The sequence below is a fragment of the Neopelma chrysocephalum genome, unplaced genomic scaffold (genome assembly GCF_003984885.1).
Source record: "Neopelma chrysocephalum unplaced genomic scaffold, ASM398488v2 Primary Assembly neopelma1_59, whole genome shotgun sequence".
Lineage (NCBI taxonomy): Eukaryota > Metazoa > Chordata > Aves > Passeriformes > Pipridae > Neopelma > Neopelma chrysocephalum.
Window position 1 is genome coordinate 2119145 of NW_020897714.1, and position 11181 is coordinate 2130325.

At 37.7% G+C, this 11181-nt stretch overlaps 1 protein-coding gene across 1 annotated transcript in view; it reads left to right on the plus strand.

The window, feature by feature from the left end:
• The window catches only part of MYRFL (myelin regulatory factor like), a 42517-nt gene extending 33361 nt beyond the window's left edge, over positions 1–9156 (plus strand). The window contains exons 20-25 of the mRNA XM_027680868.1: positions 2561–2635; positions 5330–5417; positions 5600–5674; positions 6633–6741; positions 8792–8866; positions 8960–9156. Of these exons, the coding sequence (XP_027536669.1) occupies positions 2561–2635; positions 5330–5417; positions 5600–5674; positions 6633–6741; positions 8792–8866; positions 8960–9046 (509 nt within the window). The 3' untranslated portion in view covers positions 9047–9156. The remainder of the gene's footprint in view (positions 1–2560; positions 2636–5329; positions 5418–5599; positions 5675–6632; positions 6742–8791; positions 8867–8959) is intronic.
• Positions 9157–11181: the final 2025 nt, after the last annotated feature.

The following is an 11181-nucleotide window of genomic DNA, read 5'->3' on the forward strand; positions in this document are numbered from 1 at the left end:
CTACACTTTATTTGTTTTAACTAGTTTCTCTTGAAGATTTAGACTTTCAAACTCCCATTGATTTCAGTGGAACTAAGGAGTGTGAACACCCTGCAGCATTTGGGCCTTTTCTGCCCTCTGCTTCCATGCCATTAGTGCTCATTGCTATCCCCTTAAAGTTGTGTCACCAATAACCAGGAGCTGTCCTTACCTTCTCTTACAGTGTTGTTTCTCCCCAGTGTCTTTTCTGTCACAATTAAAGGTTGCTGAGGGCTCCTCTTGGATTTTGATCAACCTCATGCATTCACATTTATTGCCTTCAGATGGTAGTTAACAGATTCATAGTAAGGTACCACCACCACCACCACAAGAAAACATTAGCAGATTTTTTCCATACTGCTTATAGAATATTACCACTCACATGAATTAAAACCAGAAAGTGTTTGAGGGGAAAAAAGTGGATACTGCGTTTAATGGATGAGTTTATCTCAAGCTTATCTGAAGATAATTATATTCTTGTATGCTTTTATATTTGTTATTGAATTGGATCTTCACACCCCACATGGGCCTTTGAGAAAGTCCTCAGAGTTACTATATGTGAAAGAGTGGAAGTTTACCACAATTTATTGAAGGTTGCCGTGGTGCATTTTGGTGGTTCTTGGTGTTCTCAGTTGGCACCTTGCACTCCAGATTTAGATTGCTTCAGCTTAAAGGAAGCAATGAAATGGTAATTTTATGATGAGTAAAAACCCAAATAAAAATAAAGTTCTATACTGGTTACTGACTCAGTATAATAGCTGAAATCTTAGTGAAGTAAATCCGTCTTTATCCTAGTTTTTGTACAAAATTCTGCTGCCCGCTTAATGCTTTTTTCCATCATCTGCAAAAGAATCACAGTTTTAAGTGTTTAGTAATTCAGAGTATTTAATAAATATTCCTGCCAACACTTGCATGGCTAAAATATTTTATCTAGAGGGAGCAATCTTTTTCCTTTACGAGGGGATATAGGTTTTCCTACAGAGTATTTATCTGTTAATGAAAATGCAAAATGACAGCGTTTAATGCATTGCTAGCATATCTTGACTATTTAGAGAAATCAGAAGAAAATGGAGGAGGAATGAGAGAATTAACAGGCTTCTATATCTGCCTCAAGACTGACTGTACATGTAAAGGTGATTGTTCAGTAGCTATTTTTCCAAGTGTGTGGAACAGTATAGTGAAATGGGACAGCAGACAACTACTAAATGCAGCAGTAACCACCAAAACTTGCAGAACCAGTAGATCTGTATGATGAGCTGGTAAATAGAAAATGGATTCAAGGAATAACTGGCAGCAGTGTGACAGATTCATAACAAGACACAAAACAGATTAAAATCCTAAAGATGATTTTGTATTACATTGTTTCTGGGCCTTTGGATTCCGGTTGTTAATATTTTTCCGTGCTTTTGGTCACCTACAGCATGGGAAAAGTCTGGATTTTCTTATTTCCCAATACTGAAATGGAACCCAAATCTGGCATGAATAAGAAAACAGTAAGGTCAATCCAGCTATCTTGTTTCAGTCTCAGTAATAATGCATTCTGATCCTTCTTTCTGTAAAATAAATTTTTACATAATGAAACAGTAATTTTTGTTCTAAACAACCATTGTGAAATCAGAATGTTTGCTTTGGCAAACATGAGAATGCAGTATTCTGGTATTTGAGAAATGGTATTTGATGAAACATGTTAGTTTGGGCAAGATCAACATTTCCAAGTGCCATCTTATTGGCTACATGTCTCTGAACAGATTCTTGACTGGCACTTAGTGTAAAAGCATAGGAATAGCATTAAACCATTTCCATGGGCTCGAAGGGCTTTTTGCCTTCCCCAGGTTGTACTTTGTGATGATTATTCAAAAGACCTTTTAAGTTCACTTTTCTAGAGACATTTTGAGAAAATTAATAGAATAACAATTAAAAAAAAAATCATCAGCTTATATTACCCAGACTAGTTCAATGTTTGAAGTTACAGAGGTGACATCAATGAACATGGTGATTGTGTTGTCAGAGCTGTTTATCAGTTTATTTAATTTGTTTAGGTGTCCTCTCTCCGAAGTACTGGGTCAGTATCTTAACATCTCATTAAAAAACCTTAGTTGTTCTACCAGTTGTTGTATCAGTTCATGTTTGTGTGCCAGATGCCTGTTATTACTAATGCAATTTTCTCACTAATAAGAAAGATGATGATCAGATTTGTGCTGAAGTACCTGACTGCATATTGACTTTCACTTTGTCTCTCTATTATAAAAATTGGTGATGTTCTGTGTGTGTGATGAAATCTTTTCTATTAGGCTATTTTTTGGAAATGTTTTAGATATCTTGTAGATTTTGAAAGCTTGTATCTTGTTATCTGCAAACTTATTTTGACTGTGTATATCTTCTGAATAGAGGGACTTGGTATTTTAAAGATTTCTCTTGTGGTTATGCATACCCTTATCTAAGAAATAATTAACAAAACATCTTCTGGTGTTGTATTCATACTTTGCTGTTACAACTGTGCAAGGCTAATTTGGGAGATGTTTGTACATACATCCTTCCACAGGAAACAAAAGCGGCATACTACCTGAACGAGATCCAGTCAAAAAACGTAATGGAAGACCTGATCTTGGAAATGACTGTAAGTCTTATATTTAAAGTAAATGCAGTAAAAAGGTATACTTGTATAACTTTCAAGAGCTACTTTTAGGCTTCAAAATTCTGCTTCTGGAATTTAGAGGAGTTTTATTTATTACTGATCATTATAGAGAATTAGCACTTGGGAAGCTATTCCCTGTGAACCACAGGAAACCTGTGATTCACTGTAATTTTCAGTTTATTCTTACATCTTCATTTGGTTTTTATAGACATTCTGACTGCCCTCTCTAGAGGGTTGGCTTGGCTTCAGACACAATAAAATGACAAGTGACATTTCTTTGATGGGGGCTAAAAAGTTACAAGGTGCTCAACTGTGCTAACCCTTTAACAGCAAAATGCTTAAGAATATGAGTGTGATATTTGTGTGCATGAAATGCATGATACAGTGTAAAGGAAGTGTTTGGCATTTGGCTCATCTCACTTAAGGGATTAAAGTGTCAGCTGCTGAAAGGGGCCATCTCTACCTTAGGATCCTGACACTGCCCTCCTCAGAGGAGATGAAATGAAGTTCCTAGACACAAGACCTTTGGCTTGATTTCAGGCTCCTCTTTTAGTGACTCTGCACTGCTGTCAGTGCCAGTCTGGGCTGAAAATATTGATTCTTTTATGTAAAAATGAGTATCTGCTAATTACATATGTTATAACAGCATGCTCTGGCATTCATTCAGTATGAGCAGGATTATGCCTTATGTCTTTTCTGTTTATGTGGATCCTCAGTTTTAAGGATTGGGTTTTTTAATAAATATTTGATTAAAGATTAGGCAATATTGGAATGAGAAAACATCTATACACTAGCATGCACTTAAAGCAGGTTGCTACCCAGGGCCATGTGAGGAACAGAAGAAAAGTGTGCCCCAGTGGGATGATCTGGGAAAAATCATTCCCCTTCTGATTTTTTTTACATGGGTACACACTTCAGAAAAGGTCCTCTGAGGCATCACTACGATACATGTTGTAATGAGATGTTGTGTCATAGGGGAACGTTCTTCTGTGCTAGTTCTTTGAGATGAATATGTTGAATTTCCCTTTGTCAGTTAAGCATATGTGTGGGTATTTGCATGCTGCAAGTTAAGTATATACTACCACACAAATGTTTTATAGTCAGAGAATAAGTCAGCCTATAATCATCAAGTTTGTCTGCAAAGTAGGGAATGATTGCTGTAGAACAGAGGAACAGAAACACAAAACTAGTGTGCACAGTGCGATGTGAAGAACAGGCTTGGCCCTGCTAAACCTGGTCCTCCTTGTGCTTTCTGCACCATATTTCTGCAAGACTTGGTGAAGGGTCTGGAGGGGAAGCCTTACAAGGAGCGGCCGAGGGCACTTTGTTTGTTCAGCCTAGAGAAGAGGATACTGAGGGGAGACCTCCTAGTGGTCTACAGCTTCCTCACGATGGGAAGTGGAGGGGCAGGCACTGATCTCTGCTCTGGTGACCAGAGACAGGACTTGAGGGAATAGCATGAAGCTGTGTCAGCAGAGGTTTATGCTGGATACTAGGAACAGGTTCTTCACCCAGAGGGTGGTCAGGCAGTGGAACAGGCTTCCCAGAGAAGTGGTCTTGACAACAAGGCTAACAGAGTTCAAGAAGAATTTGGACGGCATTCTCAGACACATGGTGTCCTGTGCATGGCTTAGAGTTGGACTCTGTGATTCTTGTGGGTCCCTTCCTGCTCAGGATTTTCTATAATTCTAGGGTTTAAAATACCATCAGCTTGATGCTATAGGCAACAGCTGGAGTGCAGTGATCTGCTGATGACTCCCACTCTCCCTCCACACCTGGGCCTTCCCCAAACCACTGGCATGTCAGCCTAGTTCCACTCAAAGGGATAAAACCTGTTCAGCCCCTTCTGTTTAAGGGCCCTCCAAAGTTCAAACTGAAATGGGCTGGTTTAGGGATCTGAGATGCTGCAGGTTTAACTGTGGACATTCACCGATTGGATGCCATAGATGTATTCAGAAGAAATAAGCCCTTCAGGATGCAGCTCACTGCAGCGATTCCTAGGCCGGATGTGAAAGCAGAAGCTGTGCTCCTGTGTTAGCAAGAACACTGGTACTTGCTGCCTAACTCTCTGCAGGGCTAATCTGCCTTGGCAAAAAACAGTATCATTGTGGCTATACTCTTCACCTATATGTAGCATATTACAAAGTTCTTGAAAAAACAAAAGTTCTTGCAAGCTCAAGGCAACATTTTATGAAGCAATTATAATATTCATTAAAGTTGGGTAGTCTTCTTGCACATAGGAGTAGAAACAAGTTTTTTTCCATTCCATATTGTTTCTCTCAACAAAGATAATGTTTTTCAAAGTAATGATTACTTGCATGAGCATGGTTTCTAGTACATTAAAATGAATATTGACACATTTGTGTTCTACTTGGGCTGCCATCAAAATTGCCTTCAATGTCTGCCCAAAAGAAAATGGTACAATCTTAGGTTCCCAGGATATTTGTCCTTGCAAACTGAACAAGGATCTTATCTCCCCTATAATGGCAGAATGACCGTAATCAATCAGAGGCTTTTAAATGAGTGCTAATTTAGACCTGCAGCAAGTCCTGTAGTGGCAGTCAAGAGGGTAGATGCCACCGTATTAACTGCAGTTTTATTATGCTCTTGTCTAAGATTTCTTGAAATTATTTATTGAAATAATCAAGAATAAACCATTATTGTTAATATTTTTAGGGATTGATACAACAATCAGTTCCATACAGATTTTGGAAACTCAGCAAAGCATTGACAGTCGCTATTGCAGTAAAAATCTGCAGTGCAGGTAGGTAAATTGTTTTATTATGCTGTGGTGGAATAAAATACCATTAATGTGGCATGGTTACTTTGCTGGCTCCTGCTCACAGTTGCTTATTCTAGCATGCAGGAGTCTTTGCTACCTTTTTGTGTTTTTTTCTGTTTAAATTTAAATGCAAATCCTAAGTGTATTAATGTAACCTCTTTTAGCTCTGGAAATTACAGCTTTGTTATTCCTGTTAACAAATACACACCCATGGATGTAGAAATCTCACTGGAAATAAAGTAAGTACAATTAAAGACAACACATACAAAAAGCAACAGTAGATCCTTATTTGATAGAAATTCTTGCCTGATGTTTATTGTGACACAAATTTGTCCTTTTCAGAGGAGTGGGATAAATCTATGCACCACTAAGTTCTTATTGTAGATGTCTGAGTAGATCCCTTGCTGTAGCATAGGCCCAATACCATTCTCAGCCCAATGACAATTTCACCCATTGTTACAAATATTAAAATCCGGAAGTCTTAAAGTTTTTTCCTAATAATCATTTGAGCAGACATGTATGCATATATTGGCAGGATTGTGGCCTTTGGCCTAGGGATTTGGTTTTTTTTTTTTAATGTAGAGAAATATTATTAGGCACATACATCAATACCTCCAGAGAGTACCTTTCCTGGGCCTGTTGTGCCAAGCCCTGTAAAAGGGGATTCTTGTGCAGGAACTTGTGGTAACGCATAAAATTGTGACTTACAGCAGGAATAAGTAGCAGACTTAATCCTCTCAGCAGGTATTTTCTCCTCAAAAGCCCAACTCCACTGAGTTCTCCCAAAAGTAACAAGTCCTTTCTTTTGGAGTTCTCTGAGAAAAGCCAGTGATAGCCAGAACAGCTGCCAAGCAATCTCCTTGATGACACTTCGTGACTTCTGTCTCTCCAAGTAATGGCTTGTCCAGTCTTTTGATCTTGAATGTTATCCTTGCAAACATCTGCCTTTTTCAGATGAGGGGAAATATAAGAGTACTCCTGAAGTGTCTGCTTGTTTTCTACAGCTGCTGAAGATTTGCCTTTTAAATGTATGCCATTATAAACTAATGGTACAGCCCTCCCATGAAGGGATTAATACATCATACTCAGAGTTTCACTGAGTATAAATTTATTTTGAATATTGGTTTGTGGTTTGGGGGAACTGATTTTATTTTTAATAAAATAATTTTTATCCTTATTTTTCTCTGTTTCTTGAAGCACCACAGAGCCATTAATTATATTTCTCTGCAAAGTCACATTTGGAAATTATTGCTCCCATTATTCTTCAAACCAAAACAGTAGGAAGGATTTCCTAGAAACCACACAGGTAAGATTTCTACAGCAATACTCTGGCTTGTGGGGATCATTTTTATAAAATTAATGGCTGCAGAATTCTGGTCTTTGTTAAGGTAGTAGATATCCAATGGTGCTTTGAGTCTGTCAGTCATAGCTGGCTTTGGCATGGCCATAATGACATGACATCTTTTTGTTGGAGTCACTTTTCTGCTGACTTTTATAAAAATCTATCCAGTGTTTCTCTGGAAGGAGAGTTTTGAGTCTCCTTCAGCCTAAGTCACCCCTATAAACTCATAACTCCAGAGGTACTTAAAAAATAGGAATAACTTATCACTCAGGACTTAAGGAGACAGAGTCCTCCAAACTCTCATCTAATTTAGGTTTCCGTTATTATCTTATGGGTAATGAATTCCACTTTTAAAGTCTTCAATTTACTGGAAACAATGGTAGTATTCCCCTCTATTTCTGTGTGAACAGGAGTTTACCAATAAATCCCTCTAGGGAAAACTCTTCATTTTAAAAGCAAGAGTTTACATGTCATTCTCTGGATTGCTTCAATGGGAATAAAGCCTGTTAAAACATGTTAGCTTTTACCAGTAAAAAAAAATATTTAGTGACCAGCTCTTGCAAACTTTTGAGCATCTCCAGTAAATTGATGAAGGCTTTAAACTCTCTTCAATTCCCTGGAAATATAAGACTCTTTCAAGGTCCCCATTTGTCAGTGTTTGCTTGGGAATGTTTATTCTGGCTAAAACAGTAGGAAAAGCATAAGCAAGGATAATAGCATTTCTGAACACATTGTAAGAGAAACATCCCTGAATTTGGAAGTAATTTCTGAGTCTTCTTTAGCTTTCTGATCTATGGTGCCATATATAATATATTCTTAATTGATCTAAAATATTTTTTTGGTGCTTTGTCAAATTAGAGCAGTTGAGATACCTTCAATCTTCAGCTGACATTCTGATCAACTTTTCATATACTCTTGAAAAAAGTTACAGGCTTCTCTGCAACTGTGGTAAAGCCATCAGAAAGCCAAAATTTTCTGTTTTGACCAAGTTTGCTGTAATTCCAACAGAACTGAAATTCAGTCAGACATAGAGAGTTTCGCCATGCATAAATGTCCTTGAAGCTTAATGACAAAACTGGTGAAAGAGATTTCCTGTGTCAACCTGAAATCCACTTCAAAAGACTGAAGCTAAAAAACCTCCAGCAGTGAGCATTCAGATTTGACGTGATTCAGACTAGAAATGCTGCCTAGTTGAAGAGGTTTCTTTCAAGAGGATTTTTGTAGGGATTGAAAGGCTTATTCCCTACCAAAAGGCAGGACGGCAGTCATTTGGACTCAGCAGTCTCGTGTAAGTTTTATCATATGAACATAACATCTCCAGCAGAGAGGATGTGTCAGAAAGTGAAGTGAGGAGAGAAAGACGAAGGAGTTGAGACACTAGAAACTGATGAAATAAAAGTTACCATGGATCATTAGGTTAAGGAGAGCTGAGGATTGAATTTTGTTTTATTCAGTGTATCATAAACATTTCAGATACAAAATATATTGTTTAATTTGTACATGGCAGAACCGTGTAATGAAAGATAGCATGAAACCTTGCCTGTATCTGTTTTTGAAATACTGAGTGAAGACACTACCTATATCTTTAGAATTTATAGAGGAACTTTCCTGTTTCTGAGGACTACTAAAGTTGCTATTCCAAAATCAGCAGAACTGCTATTTGTTGCTGTTACAACTTGAAGCTCTCAGGCCACCTGGCAAATCAGGAACAATCTCTATTTATTTTGGGATTTGCTTAGAAAACAAATGAGGGAGTTCAGTTATTCAGAGCCAGCTGAGTGTCAGTGGGAGTTAGATGCCTGTCAGTTCCTGTGCAGAGGTGATCAGAGCAAACCCACATTTGCAGGGTTTGAAGTCAGCACTTGCTCTTTAAATACTTTGACTATAGCTACCAAGGCTTGTTATCATAATTACTTGGCACTGCGTTTGTCAATGAAATGTTTCCAGAGCCTAACCTTCTCTCCAGTTTCTCAGGAAATAAGGTTATCTAATCTCTCTCTCATTTATCTCCTAGGGGCGTCACCATATTTGGACTCTCCCTGTAGCTAAGCTGTATGACAGCGCATACTATTTCCGTGTAGCTGTACCGGTAAGCCTTTTCAAACGGCAACACAGCAAAAGACAAATAGCATTTCAACTGAAAGAATATCTTATATGAATCTCCTTCATTTTTCTTCTGCAGGGTTTTGCTGGCTGCTCAACAGACCCTTATTTTGCTGGAATGTTTTTTACTGATTACTACTTCTACTTTTATCGACAGTGTAACTAAAATGTTTCCAAACATTCTGTTCTTTGGGGAAAAGATAAGGAAACTCTTGATATGAAAAAGAGACTTCTGAATGACCCTGGATATTTTTTTAAACCTCTTGCTGAGTTTTATGGCATTTTCTTGTTTGTTTCACTTTTAAATAATAAAATAAAAGTAGAAAAATAAAGCATTTGGCAACAACCACGGCTCTGCATTTCCAGAAACAGTGTTTAAAAGGATATGAGGCAATGGAGTACATGATGTGTAAATAAAATAATCCTATTGATCATAGTGAAGTTACATGATATTGTACATATAGCAGACATATAGCACACAAGAACAAATGGGTAGGAGCTCTGCTCAGCTGGAATACACTCCAGTTGTCACAAGATGGGAAGATGATAAAATGTTGGTTGCAGTCAGGAGACTGCTTTTGTCCTACAGGTATATGCCTTCTTTTAGTAGCTGCCCTTTTGTATGTATATAAATCTATTTCTTTTTCACTAACAAAACCAAAACCAAACAAAACTCTAAAAGAGAAACGCAGCACTGTGCAAATGCCCTCAAAATAAGTGTTGTAAGTTAGGGAACAACAGGTCAATTCAGTGGTCTGTGTGTTTCCATTTCAGAAAGCAGACCCATCATTACTGTCACAGTTGTGTGATTTAATGATGCTACTGCTGTTTGAATGAGGTATGTTTCAGCTGTTTCACCCACATTTTTTTCCCCTGAAACTGTACAGCAGGAATGAACTATTTACTCTTAAATTCAGGTTATTTTTTTTCTTGGTGTTTTTGATTTGTGTTAGTGTAATCAAAGAATGGAAATTTTGAGAAGAATAATGGCTTGTCTGCATAGCTTTCTAAGTTGCATATGGATACATGCTTGCATGGGAAAAGCCTTTCTGTTTATATTTAGGAAACACATTTGTAAGGAAAAGCTATTTGAATGAAATTTCACGTTGCTCAAAAGGAAATCAGATGTAATAATCAAGTACAGTAAAAATAGTGTTGTGGGGTATGTTTAGATCAATCCTTCATTTTGTGTAGATTAGAGAAAGTAAATATAATGGGGAGACTGTAGGCTTTTAAAGATTTATAATGTAAAAGTTACATTTGAACAACTGTGTTCTGAATGAAATTATTTAGCAGTGAAAGGGAAACATTAGGAAGAAAAATTCATGTCTAAAAAAGTCTTTGTAAACACCAGTGTGTCTTATTTGTATATTTATTGTCTGACAGTGTGATGAGAGAGTTTAATTTTTTTCTGTGCCTTCATTTGGCATTTCTTTTGTCACTATTTTGGGATTTCCTTTAAGGATATCCTTCTCACTGATTTTTTTTTAGATGTATGTGCTTCAGTTGGGGTTAATTGCAATGTCTGGCTTTTTTTTCCTTAAATGACTCACTAGTTTGATCTTAAACACATGACATTTTTGTGTGTGTGTGTGTGTGTGTGTGTGTGTTTTGGTTTTATTTTTTTCCTGGCAGGTGTTTATGGGGTAAACCACATGTTCTGTAGTATCCCAGAGACTAACTGGACTTGGAAATCATCAGAAGTTTGTGCCTTTAATTTTTTGTGGTCCATACTTGTGGGAAGAGTCAACCGGTCACAGACGATAATGCGTGTGCATTTTGAACAAAAATTGTACCTTTGTAGATCCACCTCATTTTCATCACTGTTCTGGATTGTAATACTCTTTCCAGTGGCACAGAGCACTGCAGTAGGAGAATATAAGCTCCAAGTGCTTTCTGTCATCAAAAAGCTTTCTGCAATTAGAGTTTGGGTGAGATGCATGTGGGATAGCAACTATTTTCTTTGTTAAAGAGGCAAAGGCAGGGATAGAACAGGGCAATCTAGTACCATGTGATCTGGTTCTCAACCATGCTGCACATACCAAGAACATGATGTGGCAATTCACATTTTTACTTGACTGTAACACAAATTATCTCACCTTGCTTTCACTAAGTTTGATCTAGAGGTGGCAGCACCATTTTAAGTAAGAGCCTGAGATCACTTCAAAGGCTAGTGCACAAAGCAAGGAGGCTCTAAAGGCTGAAAATCTTGCATGGTCACCCCACGAAAACCAAGGACAAGGCAGAAGAGCAAGAACGAGTGGTTCTGAGGTGTGAGTCTGCATCTGGAATTGCCGACAG